Source organism: Spermophilus citellus (assembly GCF_964194105.1).
Source record: "Spermophilus citellus genome assembly, chromosome: 10".
Taxonomy (NCBI): domain Eukaryota; kingdom Metazoa; phylum Chordata; class Mammalia; order Rodentia; family Sciuridae; genus Spermophilus; species Spermophilus citellus.
The window spans coordinates 77,090,526-77,116,217 of NC_138197.1; the positions used below are offsets into that span (position 1 = coordinate 77,090,526).

General features: G+C 45.6%; 1 protein-coding gene across 6 annotated transcripts; it reads right to left on the reverse strand.

Moving 5' to 3' along the window:
• Positions 1–359: 359 nt before the first annotated feature.
• SMARCC2 (SWI/SNF related BAF chromatin remodeling complex subunit C2) lies at positions 360–23,142 on the reverse strand. 6 transcript variants are annotated; one of them, XM_081309637.1, is made up of 29 exons: positions 23,009–23,142; positions 20,913–21,032; positions 19,908–19,993; positions 19,383–19,464; positions 19,190–19,282; positions 17,606–17,675; positions 17,304–17,373; positions 15,161–15,236; positions 14,881–15,012; positions 14,664–14,779; positions 14,167–14,291; positions 12,366–12,425; positions 12,183–12,220; positions 11,810–11,940; positions 11,469–11,540; positions 9,202–9,315; positions 8,488–8,641; positions 7,706–7,798; positions 7,354–7,470; positions 7,200–7,262; positions 6,575–6,833; positions 6,207–6,368; positions 5,872–5,936; positions 5,536–5,668; positions 5,288–5,454; positions 4,415–4,549; positions 3,031–3,412; positions 2,288–2,713; positions 360–1,733 (listed from the first exon to the last, which is right to left on the reverse strand). In XM_081309637.1, exons 1-29 carry the CDS (start codon positions 23,117–23,119, stop codon positions 1,657–1,659), a joined length of 3,729 nt encoding a protein of 1,242 aa, XP_081165763.1. In that variant the 5' UTR covers positions 23,120–23,142; the 3' UTR covers positions 360–1,656. The 6 variants fall into 6 exon arrangements, with proteins under 6 accessions (XP_081165763.1, XP_081165762.1, XP_081165765.1 ...); XM_081309636.1 differs by having other exon boundaries at positions 361–1,733; positions 7,354–7,473; XM_081309640.1 differs by having other exon boundaries at positions 366–1,733; positions 2,630–2,713; positions 7,354–7,473.
• Between the last annotated feature and the right edge of the window lie 2,550 nt (positions 23,143–25,692).

Below are 25,692 nucleotides of genomic sequence, written 5' to 3' on the forward strand. Positions count from 1 at the left end.
AGGGCTGGGGGCCAATAACAACAGAAGTGAGAGACTGCTTCCTCCCTAATAAGGGAAGGAATGAAGCTTCTACTTCTAAAGGATAAAGATACAAAATCTCTATGTTATGACATGTCCTTCCCAGTCTCAAGCAGCTATTTTTAGGGCAGGTGAGAGTCTCTGCTGCTACAGCAGTGCCCAGTCCTGACAGTTCATTTGCCTTCAGTGGAGAACCGCACAGTGTCCGTAGGCCTTGTAGCTTGCAAAGTGCCTCTCCAGCCCTGTGAATGGTGAATGCCCCTGTGAGGGACTCTAGGAATGCTGCCCTCAGCCCGATCCCCCTGCCTAACAGTCACAGGTAAGAGAACACAGAGGCATCCACAAGATGGAACTGAAAGCAAATTAATTTATAAAAAAAAAAAGAAAAAAGAAAGAAAAAAAAAAGAAAGGGAAGAAAAGAGAAAATTTACAGAAAACTTTGAACAGAAGAAAGGTGCCAAGATGCACAGGAAGAGAAACATGGGGACATGAGGAACAAAGGGCCTGGTAGGAGGAACCAAGAACTGGTGTAGAGCCTGGAATCCCACTTGCCTCCATGTCAAGGGGCAGGGGGAGGAGGGGGGCACCTGGAATGGGGAGGCACTGGAATCCAGGGAGCAAAGCCAAGCTGTGATGTTCCCAAACCTGGGTCCTCATCTGGAGAAACCCTATTAGTGAGGTCTGCCAGTCTTGGTGGAAGCGGGCAGAGTTTGGGAGTGCCCCAGCCAAGTCTTAAGAAGGAGGTGCTTAAGTGCTTTTCGAAATCTTCAGGTTAAAAAGTTCCCATTGTCTTACAGCTCCCCCTTCCATACCTCGTAGAAGCTTATGAATACAACTCGGAGAAGGGAGGAAGAACAGCTCCTAGCGCCCTTTCTTCTTCTCTTACCTACCACAGGAGTCCCCCCCAAAATTATTTACCCACCAAATACACATACGCTGACATCAACTAAGCAGGTGACTTTTAAAACAAACACGAAACTGACATTCAGAGGGAAAGGGATCAGTGGCTGAGTTAGGGCGGCCTAAACAGCCACTTTGAGGAAGCAGGAGAGAATGGGTACGAATGATCAGGCAGTGGGTGAGGGGAGCTGACTCAGTTATTCCCAAAGGGCTTGGGGCGAAAGGTTTGGAACCTTACTCCATCCCCAGAGCTCCCCTTAGAACCATAATTTCCCTTTCTTAAAACTTACCCTCCCCCCTCAAAAAAGTGTAAAAGTTGTTTTTTAGTGAGCTAAAGGGAGCTCCAATGTGGCTTTTTAAAATCTTCCTTTTGAAGGGCTTAATTTTTTTTTTATCTGTAAAAAAATGCAGTAGTTTTGAGGGGGTGCACCCTTAGAAGTGGTTAAGTAGAACCTTGTATAAACACCCTTCCCCTGCCCTTCCTTCCTTTGAGGGCAGCAATCCCATCCCATCCTCTCTCCCAGACATTAGAAACATCTTTTAAACAGAAGTCCTTGAATAATCCAATATAAAAGTACATGCCTCTGCTGGGCATGGAAGGGGCTGTGGAGGGGCAGGAGGAGCTTTCCTTACGTAGTGATGAACTCTCCAGCTGGGGAAGGGTCCCAGTGGGGAAGGGCTGTTCCTGGAACTGTGATCTCCGTGGGGGGCAAGGGGGAGAGATGTCTGGCTGGATCCTCACTGTGGAGGTGGTACAGGGGTGACTGTCCCTGGACTTGGGGCCGTGGGGTCTGGAGGCAGGGGAGTGCCTGGGTCTGTGGAGAAAAGCAAGAGGAATCAGTTGGAATAAGCAGCTGAGAGGGATATAGACCCAGGTTCCACATACAACCAACCAGGCAGGGCATGCAGTGGGTGGGTAGATGAAAGAGGTACCCACAGTGTACAACTTCCTTTTTCCAAAACCCTATTCTACCTCACCATTGGAAAAACTGATAATACCCTAAGTCATCTCTTGCCCCAAAGGAACTCTAAATGGGGCATTGAATGTGATGGGAACAAACAAAGGGATGCTAATCATCATGCAAACAGACAGCTGTGTTTCAAGTTTACGACTGAGATGCTCTCTGCCACAGGACTCCTCCGTGACCCACCAGTGAAAGGCCCCAACGTCATCCCAGAGTTGGCAGCTGCCAGGTTGGGGAATGGTAGAGGACAGCCAGAAAGGCCCTTCCTCCTGCATTCTAATTTTACCAGAGTATTCAAAAAAAGATTGTGGAAATTCTAGTACCTGACCCCTTCCGCACCAACCCTCCCTCCCTCCATGTGGACCCCTCTCCCTCACCCTTCTCCCCTCTTAGCCCCTTCTCACCTGGCAGTGGGCTGGCACTGGGCAGGAGGTTGCCCTGAACAGCTGCCACAATGGCAGGGCTCTGGGCTGCGGCGGATCCGAGCCCCGGCCCGAGAGGCAAGGAAGATGGCATGGTGGTGGTCGCCGGCAGGTTAGGATGTAGAGGGTTCGCCATGGACACAGGCAGGTTAGGTGGGGGGAGTGTGCCCGGGGCGAACGGGAGATGGTGATGATGCCCATGCAGGTTAGGAGGAGGGGGAAGGTTAATACTGATGGAGTCAGCTAGACTACCAAATGGGATGATGGATGGAGCAGGAGGAGGAGGAGGCGGCATGCCAAAAGGCAAACCCAAAGGAGCATTACCCGCCACGCCTGGGTGCCCGCTGCCTGGCACTGCCCCTGGCATCATTGAGGGAGGAGTTTGTTGGTTGGGGAACGGTGAGGGGCCTGGCAATGAAGAGAGAGGAAGGTTAGAGGAGTAAAATCTCACTCACCTACTCACTTTCACAACAAGGACACTCTAGCCACTGATTGGTGCCACGTTCCATTTTCCTGACACTAGAATAAAGGGTACCTCTTAGAACAAAATTCCAAAAGTCTGGGTTTGGGGAGAAATGCCTGCTGGCTTAAGGACATAATAGAAGTAGGACCATCTATAAGAAAAAGCTAATCCATTATCTCTAGGCCCATCATGTCTTCCCTCTGCAGGCAACTGTGATGTTTACCTGGCTCCTGGTGATCCAGTTCCCAAACCTACCACTTACCATGGGGTCCAGGGGGGGGTACCCCTGGTGGGACTGCCCCAGGCTGGGGGGCTCCAGTTGGTTGTGGCTGCTGTGGCCCTGCTGTTGGTCCTGCCTGCCCAATCTGTTCAGAAGGGCCCAAGCTTCCAGGAGGGGCCCCACTGCCAGCAGGAGCAGGGGCCACAGAGGCTGGAGCCACAGCTAGGCCATGAACTGTGGGTGGCCCAGCAGCCCCTGAGGGGGGTATGGGCTGGGATCCTGGAGGCAGGGTTGGTGGTGGCTGCTGCTGCTGTTGGTGCATCTGCTGGAAGTGCTGCTGCCGTGCCCTCATCTCTGCATACTTCAGCTGCTCCATGTGGAAGGCTTGTCGGTCTGCCAGGAGCTGCTGCCTCTGATACTCCAGCTGCCAGTGGCAATTCAATGTTGTTATTGGCTTTTCATATGACCCCTAGGCAAATGTCTTACTCTCTGCTTTCTCAAAGACCCCATCTCCATGCTGGTGCTTCCCCAAATCTAACCCTTGTGCTTCCTCTGTCCCCCCCCCCCCCCATTTCACCTCCTGTAAATTCCATGACCTTTTTTGACTTCTTGCTGCCCACACTCTGGTGGTAGCCCTGGCTCATTTCAGCTCCCAAACTTTTAACTTACTATTACCTTGATTTGGAAAATGTTTCCAGTTCTTTTCAACTGAAGTTCTTTTCTTCCTCCAAAATTGGCTAGAAACTTACTATTTTTAAGAAGCCATCCGAGCTCAATTCACTAGCCTCTGAGCTTTGACTTTATTCTATGATTTCTCAGGCCTATATACTGGATATGAAACCTCTCAATTTGAACTGGCCAGATACTTTAAGCATTGTTAACTGTTTCAGATGTCTCTCTATCGTACATTTGATGTCTCCAACTAAAATTCTGAGGGTAGGATCCCTATCTTCTATTTCTTTTAAAGTCCTTTCAGAAACAAATTGGTTCAATAACCTGTCCAGCCCATTCCCTTTCCAAGTTCATGTTTTGAATCTGAAATCCCCAACCTCTCATCATCTCTCCAACCCATTCAATAACTTGACAAAGATTTATTGAGTCTACTATGGGGCAAACCAAACTCTGTTCTAGGACCTGGAGATGCAGTAACCAAAAAGCCTGACTGGCATCTCTGTTCCATGGAGCTGACTTTTGTAGGACCTCAGTCTACAGCTTCATGTATGAGGCCACTTTTCCTTGATTGCCTGAGACTGGCTCTCTGCCTTGACCTGCTGCTCTCCCTTTTGCTTTAGAGCCTTGTCATTCTCAGGCTTTCTACCCTACTGTTTCTCCCTCTCCCTCTCTCCTCCTTTTTCTCTCTCACACCCAGTTCAGTCTCTAGATGTGGTTCCAAGCTCCTGATGACCCCCTAGGGGAGGCTACTCACTGCTTCCCGCTCCCGGTCCATTATTGTCTCCAGCTCCTCAAAGTGCCGGAGTTTGATCTCCAGTTTTTTCATCTGGGTCTCCACCAGCAGGGCCACCAAAGATTTGATCTTTCTTTCCTCAACAGCAGCCAAGTGCTAGACAAGGAGGGGTGGTATAATATGTCAAGGGGAGAACCTAGCTGCAGACGTTTCTGGTGAGACAGGGTAGGGTGGTTGCTGGTAGGTTTAAGAATGAACTTGGCTGGGCATAGTGGCATATGCCTATAATCTGAGTGACTCAGGAGGCTGAGGCAGGAAGGTCACAAGTTTAAGGCCAGCATTAGCAATTTAGTGAGACACTATTTCAAAATAAAAAATAAAATGAATTGGGTATGTAGCTTAGTGGCAAAGCATTCCTAGGTTAATCTCCAGTACCAAAACAAACAAACGAACAATCCCACCCTAATTTCTGTGGTCACAACCCAGGCTTGATTTTTTTTTTTTTTTAAACAGCATGAAGAGGGGCTGGGGTTTTGGCTCAGCGGTGGAGTGATTGCCTCACATGTGTGCAGCCCTGGGTTCAATTCTCAGCACCACATAAAAATAAATAAATAAAATGAAGGTATCGTGTCCAAATACAACAACAATAAATAAATCTTAGGAAAAAAAAAAACAGCATGAAGAAAAATAGAGTGATAAGGATAAGACAAAGTCAAATGCAGAGCTGGAAACAGGCCCAATATTAAGAGCTTTAAAATGCTTAAAGATGACTAACTCTCAGAATAAAACAGAAAATAAAATTGTTTAAGGGATGAGCAAGGAAGGACTTCCTCTAAGCGAAATGATTAGAGAAGTGGGCCACTTCTTCTCAGGATCTTTGGGAACTGGTCTCACCTTGGCCTTCACTGCAGCAGCAGCCAGAGCAGCAGCGGCAGCAGTGGAGAGGTTACCCTCACCAATATCCCGTTCCACCTTTGTCTTCCTTTCCCCCTCCGACTCCACCACTTCCTTTAATATTTCCTCCTGTCCTTCCTTTGGTTCCTTCTCCTTCTCAGAGTCAACTGGACCAGGACAAGAACTGCGTTAGCCCTCTACCTTTACATCTTTTTCTGTACCCACACCCACCATTCAGGGAGGCTTACCTATTGGGTCCCCATCACTCTTCTCTGACTCCTTCTCACTGTCGCCTTCTTTTCCTTTCTCTTCATCCTTCTTGGGAGCTTCACTTGTTTTCTCCTTTGCTTCCTCCTCTACAACCCCTCCTTCTCGGGGTTCCTGACATCCCAGTAGAAGAAAAGAAAGACATTAGGAGCTGGGGAGACTAGCTCTTATACAAAGGGCCTAGACTGGGGACTGACTTTACTCCTTTTACTTCAGGGGTGATCTGGCTTTAGGAGACTGCCCTTGCCACCAGCTTCCCCATCACCACCAAGCTGTGCCTGGCACCCCCTCCCAGCTCGAGGTCAATCCCTCTATACCTTGGGCTCCTTCTTTTCATCTGTGGCCTGGCCCTCTGCCCGTGCCTCATCGGTCCCGCTCTCCTCTAGGCCCAAGGGGAAAGGTAAAGAAAGGGGAGGTGTCAAAGCATGCGAATGACACTTTTCCAACAACCCTTTACCAGCCAAAATCTCAGTGAGAGGACCAGTAGTAGCCAAAGCCCCTAACGTGAAATCCTGGGGAAAATAAAAACCCCACCAATTCTCCCACTGGAATTGTGCCCTGATGCCACCATGGAACAGGGACAACAGAGGGATGCAAGGTGACTCTGACTCTTGGGAAAAGGGGAGAAACCTAGAAACTTGCCAGGCCTTACCAATGCGCTCAGGCTCATCGGAGGTGGTTCCTGCAATGCCACTGCTTTCCAGACCAAAAGCTGGGTCAGCCTTGCCTGTCACTTTGGCTGCTTCTTCCACTTTCCGAACATGGGCCTCCACCAAGGCTGTGGGCACCTCTTCCTTCATTTTGGAAAACTCTTCTGTAAGACCCAGAGGAGATAAGGCTGAGATGGCCGAGGTGGGCAGTTCTAGCTATCCCTATGAAAGCTTCCTCACAAGCCCAGCTTTTCTTCAAAGACCAGAATAGAGCCTAGACAGGTTCCTAAGCTGAGGCCAGCAGGGCAGCCAAACTTCTGAGGGTTTCAAAGCAAACTAAGAAGGCTGGGTCACCACCACCCCCAAATACCTAGGGCTGACTTTGCAGCTGCAGAAGCGACTCGGGGATCGACGACAGAGGCCAGAAAGGCAACCGTGCTCATAACAGGGTTGCCCGACTGACTGAAGGGGATGGGCTGGTAGGCCAGGGGGCCCAGGGAGGCCTCTGAGTCTTCCAGGTAGGGGTCTTCAATGGGAAGGCGAAGAAAATGCAAGATACATTCGTCCTGCGTACGGCTTCCCACATGTTCGGATACTTTGTTCCAGTCATCCTTGTACATTTCCAGGGCCTGGTGGTAGTGGTGGAGACACAACTCCATTTACTTAGCCACTTTCTCGAAGGTCAAAACCCCCATTCTACTAAGGGCAGCTGGCTTCAAAGCTCTCTTGAGTTCTGTTTTTTTTGAGTACTCTGCTGGGTCCAAAGGGGATCTCCAAGTAGCACTAAGAAAGGATATAAAGTTAGTAAAATGGCTCCAATCCTTGGTCTGGAGCCATTCCTGGACAGATGCTATGGGTAGTGGGATGGGGGGACCAGTGCACAATTTTTCTCTGCTCACAGCAGATTCTATAAGCCCTCCTCACTCACAAGCATGACTGGCACCCCAGGCACTTTTGCTTTTGCAGCAGAATTCTCCTTTTCTTGCCCCAATTACCTCCAGGAGTAGCAGGGTTTCCTGTTCTGTCCACTCTCGAGTAGCACTGGCTGCAGCTTTGCTCTACAGGAGAAACATGGACGGGTTAGGAGAGAGGAGCCTGGGACCTGTGGGGAGGAAAGGTCCTCTACCCCAGGTCAGCCACAACTCATACCTTGGAGGGAACATTCTTCTTTGTGTACATGTCTGTGCGCAGTCCAAAGTTCTGCATGTCTGTTGGTTTCTCTTTGCCTTTGTCAGGAAAGTTGAGCATTTGTTGGGAAGCAGAGCTCTGCTATTTGTGGAGGGGAAAGAAAGAGGTGAGTGGAGGTGACCACAGGGAGCCAGGGGCAGACAGAAAGAGAAAACAGACAGAAGGAGCTTCCTTCCCAAAGCCAGGGATGCTCTGGGTGGGACTTCCTCCCTCACTGCTGTAGCTCCTCTGCTCTCATGTCTCTTCTTCCCAGGCAGGGCCCCCCCAATAAAGGGGCAAATAAGAAGCCCAGCGGGGTCTGCACCCCACCTACCAGCTCTGGCTTGCCCTTAGCCGTCTCTGGCACCAGGTCATCCAGCTCTTTGCCCTTCCGCCCAGCCTTGGTATCAGCATCAACCTGGCGGCCCTGGGGGACAGAGCTTGGCGTCATGGAGGCTGGGCAGGAAATGGCCAGGCCAAGGCCCTGGAGGCCTCAAAACCAAATGCTGGGCATTCATGGGGGCATTCATGCCACTGTTCCAAGCTCCCTCCATGATTAATTACACAGGTAGTTGGCATGATATTCACTTGAATTCACATGTACCTTTATAGGTTCTCTTAGGAGCTGGACAATTAGGTTCAAATCTTAGATTTGATACTCTGTGACCTTGGGCAAGCCACATAGCCTTTCTCCTCTTAAATTTTGTATTCGGTGAAATGGAAATGTTAAAAAAAAAATGGAGGTGGTAATAATTATGAGGCAAAAATTAAAAAATGTGGAAAATGACAAAATTTTAAAAGTTCACACAAGTTAATTTTGAGATACTAATTTTGAGACATTTTTCTCTATCTGCTTCATCCCCTACATTAGCCTGTCTGCTTCCTGAGGACACGAAGTGACTCTTCTCCCTCAGCAAGTCCTCATGGCCTTAAATACTGAGGCTGAGAGAAGATGCTAAACACATGGGCCTGATTCCTGTGGCCCTGTGCATACCATGGAAAAGGAAGAAGCCTCAAAGCACTCCTGAGACATTACCCTATACACCAGAAAAAGAAAAGTCCAAAGAGACCCAATCTTACCCACCCCTATCCTGTCCCCACAGTCCCTCACCCTACCTGTGGGGTTTTGGGCTGCAGAGGTACCAGCCCTGATGGCGTGTCAGCCAAGACATGGAAGTGAGAAGTGGGTGGAGGCCCCATTGGGGTTGGTCGACTCTCAGCATCCACCTGGTAGTTAATAAGACCCCATTGTTCTAGGAAAGCATGGACCCTATGAGAAGAAAGGCAGTCAGTGTTACACAGCATAGTCAGAAAGGTACATGAGGAAGAGGCTGGAGGCCTCTCCCCCTTACCCTGTTCTTTGTTCATTCTATTCCCATCATTTACCAGTGACACCTAAGCACTCACTCTACCCTGGACCCTCCTCCATAGCAACTACCAACTAATAACTAGTAAAACTGAACCATGGGTTGGGGCTGTAGCTTAGTGGTGGAGCACTTGCCTAACATGTGCAAGGCACTGTGTTTGATCCTCAGCACTACATAAAAATAACCAAATAAAAGCATTCTGTCCACTTACAACTACAAAAACAAAAACAACAAAAAAAACCCCAAACCACTATCTTTCAGCTACAGACACGTTCCTTCTTTCTCCTTCTATTCTACATTTCTAATCCCTCAAGTCACTTATTCCTCTATCCTGTACTTGGTCTTTCTCTAGAGGTACTCTCCTGCCGGTTCCCCTATGTTTCTTGCAGGCATCTCTAGTTCTGCCAAGACATCCATAGGGAGACATCCTCCCATACCCCTTTGCCTCAGCTGCAAGACCTACCTCATGATGGCACAGACGTCACCTGCCAGGTTCCGACGGCAGGCAGTAGAGGTGAGATATTCCTGAGGGTTCAGTCGGTAAGTGTCAATCATGAAGTTTCGATAGGCCAGGTAGCTTACAAGAGACAGAGAAAACAAGAAGAAAAATAAATGTTGAGTGAGGGCTGAAGAGTAGGAAAAATGATAAGAACTAGTGACTCAGCTGAAGATGTAGTTCAGTGGTAGAATGTTTGCCTAGCATGTGTGAGGTTCAATCTGCAACAAGAACAAAACTAAAGACCCATTCTGCATGAGAATGATGGAAAAGAGTAGATTTTTTGAGTCAATAAATACTGGAGTGCCAGTATTTAAAAAGTGCCTCTCCACCTCATGTACAACCACAAGAATGGGAAGTTATATTTCATGTATGTACAAAATACATTCTACCATTAAGTATAACTAAAAAGAACAAATAAAAAAAATACTGAGTGCCTGCTATATGTTAAATGCAAGGGATTCAAACTTTTTTTTTTACATTTTTCCTTATTTATTTATGTGGTTAACAAGGATCGAACCCAGGGGCTCTTAATCATTGAGCCACATCCCTAGCCCTTTTTTTCTTAAATTTATTTTTTTACTTGTTCTAATTAGTTATACATGACAGCAGAATGCATTTTGATTTATTGTACAAAGCCAGCCTCAGAAATTGCACCAAGACGCTAATTAGCAACTCAGTGAGACCCTGTTTCTAAATAAAATACAAATTAGGGCTGGGGATGTGACTCAGTGGCCAAGTGCCCCAAGTTCAATCCTGGGACCAAGAAAAAAAAAAAAAAAGATTAAATTAATGGCTGGGTGCAGTGTAGTATGCCTATAATCCAGCAACTCAGGAGGCTTAGGCAGAAGGATCAAAAGTTAGAAATCAGCCTGGGAAAATTAGTGACACTCATCTCAAAATACAGAAAGTCTTTAAGAGGGACTGAGGATGGCCAGGCATGATGGCACACACCTGTAATCCCAGCAATTTGGGAGGCTGAGATAGGAGGCTGGCATGTTCAAAGTCAGCCTCAGCAATTTAGTGAGGCCCCAGGCAACTTAAAGAGACCCTGTCTCAAAATAAAAAGGGCTGGGGATATGGCTCAGCAGTTAAACACCCCTGGGTTCAATTCATGGTACAAAAAAAAAAAAAAAAAAAAAAAAAGGCTGAGGATGTAGCTCAGTGGTAGAGTGCTTATATAGCAAGCACAAGGCCCTGGGTTCAATCCCCAATATCTTACAAAAAGGAAAAAACTGGTTGTTTGTGGTGCACACCTGTGATCCCAGTGACTCAGGAGGCTGAGGCAGGAGGACCACAAGTTGGAGGCCAGACCCTGCCTCCAAGTTAGGTGTAGTAATGCATACCTGTAATCCCAGCAATTTGGGAGGTTGAGGTAGGAGGATTACAGGTTCAAAGATAGCCTGGGCAATTTAGCAAGACACTTTCTCAAAAAAATAAAAAGGGCTAGAGATGTGGGTCAGTGGTAGATCCCCTGGCTCTCATCCACCTCATCATATATCTATTCTGAAGTATCCACAACCGCAGAAGATAGCCAAATCTCATCTAAAGCCAGTTTGACATAGCCAAACCTTAAAGGAGATAAATCCTCCTGAGCCCCAAGCCTGTAACTTTACATATTTCTCTCTCAGAGAGCACTCTTCATCTCTTAATTCACAGATTGGTCTTCCCTTGGTTCCTTCTCTTGTTTTTTCTAGCAAAATATACTCTCATATGGGCTGGGGCTACAGCTCAGTGGTGGAGGGCCTGCCTTGCATGCATGAGGCACTGGGTTCGATTCCTCAGAACCACACAAAAATAAATAAAGATATTGTGTCCATCTACAACTAAAAAAAAAAAAAAAAAAAAAAAAAAACAAAAAAACTATTCTCAGAGACAGCCTGATAATAAACATTTACCCTTTAGTCAAAGCTATTGCCTATGCTATGGTTATACATAATTTTTGGATTTAAAAGCTCTGTACCCTGTACAGAATTTGAAGCACTAGAACAATTGGAACAGGCATTTGTTTTACACAGAAGAATACACTTTAATATCCATCATCCTTAGGTAAACCCTTCTAAAGAACATGCATCTAAGTGCTGGGCTACAGCAGGTATCATGTTTTCATAAGCTTAGCACAATGCCTGAGGTAGATGAAGTTCAAGAAAAGTTTGCTTAACTGAACAGTCTGGATAAGGAAGGATGAATGGGGATAGGAAGAAGAAAAAAATCATGAGTTGAAATTTCCTTACATCTCTGGAGTCTTGGACTTATTCTTGCCGTTAAAGAACTCAGGGAGAGCCCTCCGCTCAATAGCATGAACACTGCAAGAGAAGGCAAAATAGATTCAGAAGGTGCCGGGGGAGGGAGAAAAGTCCAAAAAGGAGGAAAAGTCTATAAGGTGGGGAGGCAAACAGTTCAAAACTAGGAAGAAATGAGAAACTTGAAAATTTTCAAGGAACCAGGAGCTCTTCTAAAACTGAAGCACACCCTGGTCTATCTCATGGGAGAAAATATTTATTTGGATAAGGCAAGGGGAAAAAACAACCCACTGACCCCTGGAAGAAGGAAAATAAGAACCTAATGATAATACCTGTTGTAATCAAACCAGGCAGCATAGCTAGGAATGATGATGTGGTGGGTCTGCTCAGTCACATTGTCCTCATGCAGGTCTGGATTCTTGGTCTGCTCCCCCTTGTTCCCCGTACTGCTTTCATCCTCATCCTATGAGTATGGAGGCTGCTGGACACAGCATTCCCACTTCCCCCCAGCAACCCTTTGCAGTTCCCACAGCCCAGGAATGCGGACACTAAGAATGGGTGATAGGCTGAACATAATGGGCCCCAGGACATGGAAGGGGTAAGAGTTTTGAGCAACAGCTAGGATTAGTCTATGGTGGTAGAAGGAACTTATAATCACAAATCAGAATCACATAGAGAGGTAGGGCCTCTCTAAACTGGCTCCACCTTGCCCGTGGTCTCCATGCCTTCATCCTCCTGCTCATCTGAAAGAGAAAGAGAGCAAGATGTAAGGCTGGAGCCTACTAAGGGGCAGGAGGGTCCTATTGGAAAGCCTTGTCAGGTTAGGGAAAGGTGGCAGCTGAGCCCTACTGGAGCCTCATGCCTGTCTTGCTGCAGCTCCCATCTTACCTAGGTCAGTCATGGTGCCTCCTTTGACTGGGGCTGACTCCGAGTCCTTCTTAGTATTGACTGCCAGAAGAAAAAGTCATTTTATCAGACACTGCCCAAACCAATCTCTTATCCTCCACTGTTAATAGTTCTAGAGATATCACTTTCTCTTAATAATTTTCTCCATTTGATCACAAAATATACTAACTCCCTCTGGTTATAATCAATCTAGAGCTTGAAACTCACTTGCTACTTTACTCATGTCTTCAACCAAAAATTCAATTAACTTCTTTATCTATGTATATGTAAAAGTCATTCTTGTCTTTGATAGATCCTTATCTCCATCATTTATATATCGGTAAGCTCACTTTTGTTTTTTTTCTTTGGTACCAGGGATTGAACTCAGGGGCACTTAACCACTAAGCCACATCCTCAGCCCTATTTTGTATTTTATTTGGAGACAGGGTTTCATTGAGTTGCTTACCACCTTGCTTTTGCTGAGGCTGGCTTTGAACTCGTGATCCTCCTGCCTCAGCCTCCTGAGCCCGTGGGATTATAGGCACATACCACCCTGCGCCCAGCTAAACTCACTTACTCTTAATGGACTGAGACAGAGTCTGAACAAAGTCACTTTGTAGGGGAGTAAGTGGTTAGATCTTAAAACTTTTTTTTCTCACCTTTTTTTTTAAATTTCTTTTTTTGTGGTGCTAGGAACTGAACTCAAGGTCTTGCACATGCTAGGTAAACACTACCACTAAACCTTATCCCCTGCCTACTAATTGTGATCCTGTGATCTTGACTATCCCTGCTCTATTTTTTTTTGGTTCAGGGGATTGAACCCAGCCTCATGCGTGATAGGAACATGCTCTACCACTGAGATACACCCCCAGCCAGACCTCAAACATTTCTGAAAGCAGAGGAGTTTCATGAACTAAATTTATAGACAAAATCTTGGGACAAAACATAGGTACAGAGGTGAGTTGATCTGAGGATGGAAGAAGTGGGGAATACTTCTCTCTCAGCAACTTTCCAAACTCTATCCCTCAGATATATTTCTGGAATACTTGGGGCTAGTCTATGGAATACAGATTATAAACCAGTATTATAGAGCAATGGTCTCCAAAGTTGGGTTCTCCAGTAGGACACAAAAGATGATCCACTTTAGGATCACCTATAGAAGAAACTATTAGAACTTGTCTTTACTTTGTTTTTATTATCCTTTACATTTTTCCATTTTTTAAAAAAATTATTTTAGTTGTAGATAGACACAATACCTTTCTTTTCTTTACCTTATTTTATTTTTTTATGTGGTGCCAAGGATTGAACCCAGTGCCTAACTCGTGTGAGGCAAGCGCTCCACCACTGAGCTACAACCCTAGTCCCCACTTTTCCATTTTTCAAGATAATATTTGCATGTGTTTTATAATGGTTCCAAAGTAGTGACTTAATAGTACATGTAAGGGCTACTGATGTAGCTCAGCACTACAGTATATGCCTAGCACATGTGAGGCCCTGGATTTGATCCTCATGACTGCACCAAAAAAGAGAGAAAAAAGAGAGTTTGTGTGTGTGTGTGTGTATGTGTGTGTGTATTTGGAGACAGCTATTACTAGGCACAAAACAAGTCCACAACCAGATATGAATGTGAAGTGAGAGGATTTTCCATGGTAATGATAACAATTTCAATAACCAGCTAGACTGAAGGGAAAGCAACTTGTAGACTTGGAACTAAACCTGGGAAATCAGCCCGCTCAGGAGTTTGGCACTGGAGTGGTAGGATAGGGAGTAGGTATGGGTCCCAGGAACTTGGCTTCGCCTGTACCTGTTTTGGGCAGGGTCACTTCTTCTACATTGGGGACTGGAGAGGGCTCATCCATGTCCTTTGTCAGGTCTTCTTGCTCTTCCTCTCTGTGGCCACGCTTTGACTTAGTGTAAGGTGTTGAGGGACTGAGAATGAAAGAGAATACCTGGTCATCCTTGCACAAAGTGCCCCTGAAAATTGGGGCTCAAGTGAAGGGAAACTAGAGAGAATCCCAAGGGTAGAGTTGAGCACAAACAGAAATCAGTAACTGCAGAGTGATGGGAGATGGCAAAGCCTTTTTATTTGGTGATTAAGACCTCTTTTAAACTTACTGGTGGCTGGGACTAGAACTAACAACTGGGCCCCTAAAGATCTCATCTATTTCTCTCAGTACAGCTGCAGTATTATGGCATACACAGGTCAGGGCCCAGTGATTATAGAAAGGGATTTATCCATTTTTCCTTTGACATGGTGTGGAAAGAACAGTGAAAGTGGCGGCAGGTTAGGGGTCGGCATACCCTTTCTTAGCATTTTTCTTCTTAGCTTCTGGGGTTGGTGAAGGAGAGGGGGAGCGCTTTCTCTTCTTATAGTTTCCTCCTTTCTTGTCCCTTCGATCTGAATCTGGGCTATTCACCTGAAGGACAAAGAATTGAGACAAATGTCAGTCTATAATCCTCAGTGAAGATTTGTTTTGAGACTTAGGCTAAGGGCTCCTGGAAAGAATAGAATTTTCACCTCATCTGTCAATGTCTTAGCTGAAATTTTCTTCCGGCGAGAGACAGGGTTTTTGTCATCATTTACTTCATAATCTTCCTCATTCATCCATTCATTGAAGGTGTCTGTGTCTAGGATCCATTTAGCATGAACCTAAAGTACAAAAGCAGACTCTGTTGGAGACAGCCTAGAAGTCACAGCTCTATCTAGGGACCCTTAAGAGCACAGAGCCCCCACTTTACCTCCAGAGTGGTCTGGTCCTAGCATTTTTCCTGGGGTAGGGGGTATAAGAAAAACTCACCTTCCTAGGTTTCTCGGGAGTTGGGGCATCTTCCACAGATGCTTCAATTTCACTGGCTGGGATCCATGTGTCATAACTGCCGGGAAAATTTGAGTGTGAAGTACAATCAATGAAATGGAGTTGTAAAATAGAAAAGTGCAGATTTTTACATTTTTCATTTATAAAAAGTATTGGGTTATTGGCTTTTTTTTTATATAATTATTTCACAATTAATGTTGGGATTCTTTTCACTATAAAGTAATAGAAGCATACTGTAAAACATTTAAAAAATAGACAACGATGTTTGAGATGATGGATATGCTAATGACCCTAATTTGATCTGTGTACACTGTATATATATGTCAAAATAACACATTGTGGCCAGGTGGGGTGGTGCATACCTATAATCCCAGCTACTTAGGAGGCTGAGGCAGGAAGATTACAAGTTTGAGGCCAGTCTGGATGAATGTCTCAAAATAAAATAAAATAAAATTTTATTGTATTCTATGTTATTTCATTCTATCTTTACAAGAGGCTCTTTACCACTGACCTATACCCCGCAGCCCTTTTTTATATTTTATTTAGAGACAGGGTCTCGCTGAGTTGCTAAGTGTCTCACTAAGTTGTTGAGGCTGGTTTTGAATTCCTGATCCTCCTGTCTCAGCCTCCCGAGCTGCTAAGATTACAGGTGTGTGCCCACCATGCCTGGCATCCCCAGCCCTTTTTATTTTTTGAGTCAGGGACTCAGTAAATTACCCAGCCTGGCCTTGAACTTGTAACCCTCCCACCGCAACCTCCCAAGCACCTGGGATTATAGGTTTATACCACTGGGCCTGACTCAAAAAATATTTTTTTTTAAAGGGCTGTGGTGTAAATCAATGGCAAATTGCTATCATGTGTCAGGCCAGTACTGCAAAACAACAATTACAACAAAAAAACTCTGTACACCATGGACATGTACAATTGTGATTTATCAACTAAAAGCAGACTTAAAAAATTGAATGATCTGGGTATGGTGTGCATGCCTATAATCCCAGCAACTTGGAAGGCTGAGGCAGTAGGACTGCAAATTTGAGGCCAGTATCAGCAACTCAGCAAGACCCTAAGCAACTCAGTAAGACCCTGTTTCAAAATAAAGAATAAAAAGGGTGGGCTGGGGATGTGGCTCAAGCGGTAGCACGCTTGCCTGGCATGCATGCGGCCCGGGGTTCAATCCTCAGCACCACATACAAACAAAGATGTTATGTCCACCGAAAACTAAAAGAAAAAATAAATAAATAAAATAAAAATTCTTTTTCTAAAAAAGGGTTGGAGATGTTTCTCAGTGGTTAAGTGTCCCAGAGTTCAATTCCAGGTACCAGAGAAAAACAAAAACAAACAAAAAGAATCAACCTAATATAACTACTCTTGACATTCAGTATATATATTTTTCCTGGAAACACTTTTCTGTACCAATTTGGTTTTACACAATTGTATCATAGTAGATATTATTTTGTTGCAGTTCCTTTGTAATCCTGGGGATAGAATTCAGACCTCATGAGCTATATAAAATCAGCCCCTAGATTTTATTTATTTATTTATTATAAGATGGGGTCTCACTGTGGGGCTTTATGAACTCATGGGCTCAAATAATTCCCTTGCCTTAGCCTCCAGAGTAGCTGGGACTATAAGTCCACACCATTGTGCCTGACTTACATGCTACTTTTTGCCATTATATTCATCTATAAATTATCCATATTATTTTATGTCACCTTAAAGGCCATATAATAGCCCACTGAGTAGATATACAAATTTGTTAAAACATTTTCCTATTGTCAGATTGTTTTAACACTTATCAGAAATTATACTGGGGAACTGGGGGTATAGTTCAGTGGTATGGAATTTGCTTAGCTGTTTCCAGAACTCAAGTAAAGAAAACCATCCAAAATACACACACACAGATAATCATTTCACACATAAAGCTCAAATCCTTTTAGCCTAAGCCTTGTCCAATAAATCTAAATCTCCCACAAGACAGAGGACTCACATATTAGGTTGGAGAACAAATTAAGTTACCTAAAAATAACCTCCAAAGAGTGCTTTTTTCGCTCTTCAATATGTTCTAGGACTTCTGGTTCTGGCTCTGGCTCTTGTACTTAAACCTGCCCCAGGAACCCATCCTCACCTGTCAGGATAGTAGCCCCAGTGCAGAAGAACCTGCTTATCCCTCTTCATGACTGGTCGTACCCATTCCTCTGGGGATAGAGAGAGAAAAGGGAGACAAGTAAGTTAAAGGGGAACACAAAAAGTAACTCTGGAAAAAGTCTAACTGAGCACTCTCCAGTTGCAGCAGGGGACTTGGTAATAGGAACTTAAGATAGGAAGATTCAGGGTTGAAAAGAGAGAGAAGCCTAGGTACTACATGGTGATTCTTCACCTCCTAGTACAAGCTGTCCACTGCAGAGGCCAGTAAAACCCAGGTCTTACCTTCTTCTAGGTTCCCTGGGACAGGATACACAACATGGGAGGCATTGTTCTTATCCTCAGTGACTGTTCCCTGAATGGCACAAGGAGAAGCAGATCAATACAGTCCTATTTGAATTAATCTTTAGTGTAAATAAACCAATTTAAGATGTAACTATAGATGTGTCTGCTTAATACTCTGCTTAGAGTGGTATTAAAGTTAGTTCCTAGCACACACCAGTTGAGGGGCAGAGGAAAACAGCTGGGATTATGTTAAAGGAGAAAAATTTAAAAAATATTGCTACAAAAAATACCAGTACAGGGTTGGGGCTGTAGCTCTGTGGCAGAGAGCTTGCCTAGCATGTGTGAGGCACTGGATTCACTCCTCAACACCACATAAAAATAAACAAATAAAATAAAGGCATTCTGTAAATCAACAACTACAAAAAAATTTTTTAAAAAATACCAATACAGGGCTGGGGATGTGGCTCAAGCGGTAGCGCCCTCGCCTGGCATGCGTGCGGCCCGGGTTCGATCCTCAGCACCACATACCAACAAAGATGTTGTGTCCGCCGAGAACTAAAAAATAAATATTAAAAAAATTCTCTCTCTCTCTCTCTCTCCCCTCTCTCACTCTCTCTTTAAAAAAAAAAAATACCAATACAAAAAAGTATTGCTATAGATAATCTTCTGAATAGATAATCCACACCTGGGAAATTTTTAAGTTGACTAAATGTTCATATTAATGGCATCTGCTTGTTATTATTTAGTTCTAAAGAACAGAGATTTCATTTATATGAAATCAAGCAATCTCTAGTGGAAGTGGATACTTCTTCCCCCAGGCCAATTCAGTCTCTAGGAACAGTGATCAAAAGTGTCAGCATTGGGAAATGGGAGAAACAGGAATAAAAGGCTCAATACTTTTTTTTTTTTTTCTTCTAGTACTAGGAATTGAACCCAGGGCCTCATGAATGCTAGGCAAGAACTCTAACACTGAATTACATCCCCAGCCCAAGCTCAATGCTTTAACTCTAGTCTTTGCCAAGTAGAGAAATCCACCTATGTAGTAGAAAGTGGTATTTAAGTGTTGCTTTTTTTTTTTTTTTTTTTTTTTTAAAGAGAGAGTGAGAGAGGAGAGAGAGAGAGAGAGGAGAGAGAGAGAGAGAATTTTTAATATTTATTTTTTAGTTCTCGGCGGACACAACATCTTTGTTTGTATGTGGTGCTGAGGATCGAACCTGGGCCGCACGCATGCCAGGCGAGCGCGCTACCACTTGAGCCACATCCCCAGCCCGTGTTGCTTTTTTTTGACAATTAAAAAGTATTTTTAATTAACATTACTTCCTACAATTTCTTTCTTTATTTTTATTTGTTCTTTTTAGTTATATATGACAGTAGAATGTATTTTGACATATTGTAGATGGAATATAACTTTCCATTTTTGTGGTTGTACATGATGCAGAGTTACACTGGTGGTGTATCATATAAGAACATAGAAAAGTTATGTCCAAGTAATTCTACTGTCTTTTTCGGAGCTGCTTCTTGATATGGAAAATAGTAGGAAAAGAGTCATGGAATTTCTGAAACCTCTCCTGACCTGCCACTCACCTGGTGTCTCTTGATAATGTCCTTTAATTTCCCCAGCAATTTAGGCTCAATTTCTGGGCACAGAAAAATGTTAGGTCGAGACAGGCAATTATTCTGTGGGATGAAGAAATAGATGAGATGAGGTTATGCGGAAGGAGTCCTTTGGATTCTCACTGAGGGAAGATGATGCATGGGGAAGGTTCGTGAGTATTACCTGTACCAAAGACTTCTCAATGGTCATGAACATTTCTACATTGCGGTCCATGCGTGATGGATTCTGGAAATCGTAACGCCGCCTTGTGAAGAGACAATAATCTAGTGAGTGATATAGCTCATGTCTGGGGATAAGGTGAGGGTATGTAACTCCTTAACATGGGAAATTAGGAGGTACTCTTGGTCACAGCTGTTGCCAAAAGAACCCGAGATCTGGGATTCCTTATCTCAACTCCATAAATCCTTCTATACTTAGTCTAAAAGAGTGAAGAAAAGCTTGAGATACCAACCTAAGAATCTCTCTTTCTCTATAACATACATGCTGAGATACACACATAGACACACCCACATTCACTCTTGGAATCTTTTTGCTCTGGCTCCCAACTATTTTTCTGACTGATCTAACAAAATAAGAGACACATAGCATTTCTACCTGTGTTCCCCCACCCCAGAAAGACCCCAGGGAATCAAAATAGGAGTTTCTCTTTAATCTAAATATAAGAAGCATAGAGATAAGGCATCTCACCATCCCTGGTCACTCTTGAATTTGTAAGCAGCTGCAAGTATGTGGCATAAGGAGCCTCCTGCTTTGAAATCTAGGAAACATTTGATCTATAAAATCCAGACAGGGAAGAAGTATATGAGAGTTAAATTGTAAATTCTCTTTATCACTTAAAAATCCTTTCTCAAAATCCCATGTTGAGGGCTGAGGTTGTGGCTCAATGGTGGAGCACCTGCCTAGTACATGTGAGGTACTGGGTTCAATTATTTTTATGTCAGTACCCCATAAAAAATAAAATAAAGGTATGGTGTCACCATGTGGACACCATCAACAACTAAAAAATATTTTTAAAAATTCATGTTGAACTGATCTCCCTCTTAAAGCTGTAATTCTTTAACCCCTGAGACAATATAAAGGGTTATATGGCCTAGAAGAGAAAGAAACCAATGTATACAAAGCACCACCTTGTGCCAACCACTTTACTGGGTTACCTCATTTACTATTGCAGAAATCCTATAAGTATGTATATTAATTCCATCTAGAGATGAAGGAACCAAGACACACAAAGGTTGCTCAAGATCACTGAGCCATCAAATGGCAAAGCCAAGATTTGAACACAAACCTGTGCAAATTTCAATCTTAAACCCTTTTAACTATATCAAGAGATGCAAGGTAACTTGTTACACAACTATTACTAAGGGAATGGTAAACTGGGGACAAGGCAAAACCACTATACCCTGACCAAGGATAGAGACTGTAATAGGTAACAACCCAAATTTTAAAAATAATGAAAATTGGCCTGGGGATGTGGCTCAAGTGGTAGCACGCTTGCCTGGCATGCGTGCGGCCCAGGTTCGATCCTCAGCACCACATACAAACAAAGATGTTGTGTCCGCCAATAACTAAAAAATAAATCTTAAGATTCTCTCTCTCTCTCTCAAAAAAAAAAATAATGAAAATTTCAAATATTTTTACAAATACAATTCCTTCTCCAATTTGGAGGGCTGATCTCCTTGTTTTTGCACTCACCGGCAGTTTAGTGAGCGGTGCATTGCTGACATGTTTGCCAAAAACTTCTTCCTGAAATTGTAGCAACTGTACGACCAGACTAGACAGGGACTTGTTAGTAGGTGGTTCAGCTTGTATATACTGGGAAAAGGCAGAGAAAGGAAAGAAAAATAGACCCAGATAATGGTTTATCATCTCCCATATTTCTTCCCCAGGGGCTCTGGAAGACTCTGGGACATAGAAAATGGTGTCTTTCTCTTCCAAAGAATATGGTAGAAAGGAGACCCTAGAAACCTTTAACCAGAAAACTGGATTCTGCTGCTACCAGCCCAGGCTGCCAGGATTGGATGCTGACAGTAAGGAAAGCGTCCTACTCTTCCTCAGCTACACCCTGAAATTGGAGTTGCAGGATCCTGTTACCTTGGCACCTGATCTCCAGCCAACAGCACAGAGGGTTGTAAAATTCTAAAACTATTAAGTTCAGGCCAGAGAAGCAACACCCCTTAGATGCTCTAAGTGAGGACAACAGTGTATTTCTTAGGGGAACTTTGAGAATGCAACAATTACCCTTACCATGTAGTCTAAAGAAAAAGAAGCAAGGAAGTAAGGTAGGTCAAGCTGAGTGAGCTTGTGCATTCTGCTTCTGCTAGACCTGGGCATAAATGTCTTCCTAGGCCCTCCTAGCTGGGAAGGACCACCTACTCCCAAGCCTGATGAGGAGATGTCTATCCTGAGGAAGCCATATCCAAGACAAGCAACCTTGGGCCTTCTTAAAAACTTCCCTATCATACTACCTAGCATCCTAGCCTTCTGTTCTAATTTAAAACTCAGGAGACTTTCTCTTTACCTATTGACCCTTGTTTCCACTGAGAAAAGGACACCTCTCAGTGGGAGGTGTAAAAAGATCTGTAAAGGGAAAGGTAAATGACAAAGAGCTAAAAGCATGAAAGATGAACCAGGTCACAAGCTTTCAATCCCCCCAGGGCGGAGTCTAAAGCCCTAGACTGATTGATCTCCCTTCAAAAGGTTAAAGGTTTCAGAAGTCTGGGAACTAGAGCCTCACATTGGGGTACAGACAAGCCACAGCCTGGCAGCTGTTTGTCAGGATTCTGACTCCAGCGAAACCTGGAGGGATATCAGGGGCAGGCTCATAACCAGGATTACTGTGGAGTTCTCCTAAATCACCCATCACACTTCTGACAGGCAGCAAAGCTGGGCAGTAAGAACTGGGGAGCTGAAAAAAGCTAGGAAAAAGAACCCATAACTGGGGACAGTGAGAAGGAAGACAGGCAGGCCATCTACAGAAAAAATCGGGCTTAGACACAAAGAAGGCATCAGGAAGAGGCCTGGTAGAAGACAGGTAAGGTTTCTTAAGCCTTTTTTTTTTTTTTTTTGTTCACTACTTCATTATCCCCAGTTATGGGGTGGGGGGGGGGGTAGGGACTGGAGATATAAAGCTTATCTGTGCCTCCGGACCCTAAACCCAAAGCAATGCAAATCTAGGCTGCCGGTGACTTCTTTGTGAAGCCTAGGACTGGTCTTAGTAGGGACCACTGCCCAGAAACTCCGTACCCTTCCCCCTGGGAGGTTTTGTTGCCCTTTAGATGGAGGCGAGGTGGGTGATGAGCCGTGGAGACAGGTGATACCCGGGTGGAGACCCTGCCTGTGGCTGTTTACCCTCCTGCTTTCATCATCTCTCTCAGAACATACACAAAGCACCAGGGAGGCCTTAGCCCCGCTGGTACCTGGCTCCGTGGGGAGCCCTGGCGGGCGCAGTGGCGGGTACACTGGAGAGGAGGGGGAAGGCGCCCATTCGGCACCTCGTCCACCCCCGGCCCGCAGTCTCTCTCGGGAAAGCCGTGAAGGCGATGGCTTAAGGGAGGGTGGGCTGCAGGCACCCGACAGTGGAGAAAAACAGGGACAGAGGGCACAGCGGTGGGGGCGGGGGTGGGGTGGGGGCGGGGAGGGGCGCGGGCGCGCCAGAGGACACGCTGGGGGCTGCCAGGGAGGCCGCTGGGAGGGGCCGGGGCGGCTGGAGGGTGGGCAGGACCCCGGGGAGCCGCGGGCCGCGCTCCCTTTGTCCCGCCCCCGGCCCTCGCGCGGCCCTGCCCGCGTACCTTCTTGTAGTTCTTGCCGAGCCAGAGCCGCACGTTGTCGAACTGGGTCACCGTGTCCGCAGCCTCGTAGTACTTCACGTTGGGGCCGCCGTCCTTCTTCCGCACCGCCATCTTCTCGGGCTCGGGCCCCGCCGCCGCCGCCCGCCCCGCTCAGCTCCCGCCTCCTCCACCTCCTCCTCCGCCCGCCTCCAGCCGCCTCCCGCCGCCGCGGCCGCCGCCTGGGCCGGCCCCGGCCCGCGTAGCGCCCCCTGCCGGCAGTCCCGGCGCGGTGGCCGCGGTGGCCCAGCGCCCCGCGCGGCGCAGACCCTGTAGGCCTCCCCGGTGCCGGCCTCCGGGGAGGCGGCTGCTTCCTGGTGGGGGCGCCACTTTCTTGAGAGCGCCCTTTACCCGCCGCGAAGAGCCCTTTCCCTCTTTCATCCTTTCATCCCGAAGTGTGCTAGTCCTCTATCCTATGTAAGGGAGGAAGCCCGTCGCCTGAAGGGGCCCCAACTTATAACCCGGAGTGGTCTTCACTTGGCACGGTCCTAACCTCACGGAGGAGCTTTTATCCCGAAGAACTCCAAACCCCTTTCCCCGAGAAATTCCTTCCCTGCATGAATTACCAAGTGCTGCTTACTCCCTCGTCTCCCTCACCCGCCACGCCTGTTCCACTCAGTCCCTACCACTTCTTAACCCGAGAAGTCCCCTTAGCCGCCACCGTGAGGGCCCAGACGCTTTCATCAACTGCTTGGTCCGAAGGCCTTGCCATCGATTCTAAGTAGATTTGCGCTCCCTAAGACACCCCCTCATCCACCCACACAAGCAGGAGACTCCCGCCGGGTCAGCCGGTGCGCCCGACTCTTTTCCTTTGAGTGGTATAGCGGAGAGGTAAGGAGCGAGGCGTGATAGTCTCAAGGTGTGTGCACGTGGGCCGCGGCCCGGCTTCCCACGGCCCCGCGCCGTCCGCGGTCTTCGTGCGGACCCTTTCTGTAAGCGCGCGGCAAAGCGCGATTTTGGGAGTCACGGTGGCCGAGTGGTTAAGGCGTTGGACTCGAAATCCAATGGGGTTTCCCCGCACAGGTTCGAATCCTGTTCGTGACGGTGGCTTTTTTTCGCCTCCATCTTCATAGCATATAAGAGGAACCCCTGTAGTCGCACGTGTCTTTCCAGCACTTCCCTTTCCGTCTCCATAAAGGGAGGCTAAAGGTCACATCTTTGCACTTGGGGAGGACTGGGGTGGTCCCAGATCTCGGAAAGCTTAATTATGCAGAGCTGTATTGGCTGCTAGGATACCAGACCCTCAGAATTCTGTAATTTATGATTTGCTAGCAGATGTTGACACACGTTTCATTCTTTTGAAGGGCTGGGGAAGGATTTGAGTGAAGAAGAGTTGAATTTTTTCAGGGAATGTGAGCTTGTGCAATAATCATCAAACCTGGAATTTCTAGGAAAATAGAGCATCTCTGAATTATCTCTTTCTTTCTTTCTTTCTTTTTTTCCTTCTTTCTTTCTTTCCTTTTTTTTTTTTTTTTTTTTTTTTGGTACCAGGGATTGAATTTAGGGGCACTCGACCACTGAGCCACATCCCCAGCCCTATTTTTTTTTTTTTTTTTTTTTTTTTTTTTTTTTTTTTTTTAGAGACAAGTTCTCTTGAGTTGCCTAAGGGCCTCATCAAGTTGCTTAGGCTGGCTTTGATCCTCCTGTCTCAGCCTCTGGAGCCACCGGGATTACAGGCGTGCGCCAAGCCAGCTACACCTCTGAATTTTGTAACTGGAAGTAACACCTTCAAAGTCTGAGGCCACTGAAGACCCAAGAAAGAGGGCATTTTCATTAGTATTTTCTTGAGGCGGACATAGGAGGGGGCCTATTGGAACATAAACACTGCAGATCCAGCTGTAGCCAGGGAGTTGGAAAATAATTTTATTTTTTATAAAGTGCTTGTTGTGTACCAGGTATTGTTCTCTGTGTTAACCAAACTAGGGAATTCATCTGTTCTTTTTTTTTTTTTTTTTTTTTTTAAAGAGAGAGTGAGAGAGGAAAGAGAGAATTTTTAATATTTTTATTTTTTAGTTCTCGGGGACACATCTTTGTTGGTATGTGGTGCTGAGGATCGAACCCGGGCCGCACGCATGCCAGGCGAGCACGCTACCGCTTGAGCCACATCCCCAGCCCTCAGCTGTTCTTTTTTTTTTTTTTTTTTTTTAATATTTTTATTTTTCAGTTTTTGGCGGACACAACATCATTGTTTGTATGTGGTGCTGAGGATCAAACCCGGGCCGCACGCATGCCAGGCGAGCGCGCTACCGCTTGAGCCACATCCCCAGCCCCCCTCAGCTGTTCTTATGCTCTCCTTTACTCAACATCACTTAGTTCTTAATCTAAGATACTTGTTTTTGTACTTCATTTCTTGTGCAGTGCATCTTCTCCAAAAAGGATCACAAGAGCAGGCAATTCAGGGTAAGTCAGAGCTTTGTGCACATTTTTATCTTAAGAGTTTTTCACCCTCATACCACTACTCAGCTGAACTTCCCAGCATCACTCTCACCACTCCAAAATCCTGCATATCCTTTGGGCTCTCCTCCTTGATGCTCTAGATCACTCCAGCTGGAACCTAACAGTCTGTCAACTACCATTCACTGAGTATGATGCAAGGAATATCTTAACATGCTTCCACAAAATTAAGAACAAGTTCTGTTTATTTTGCT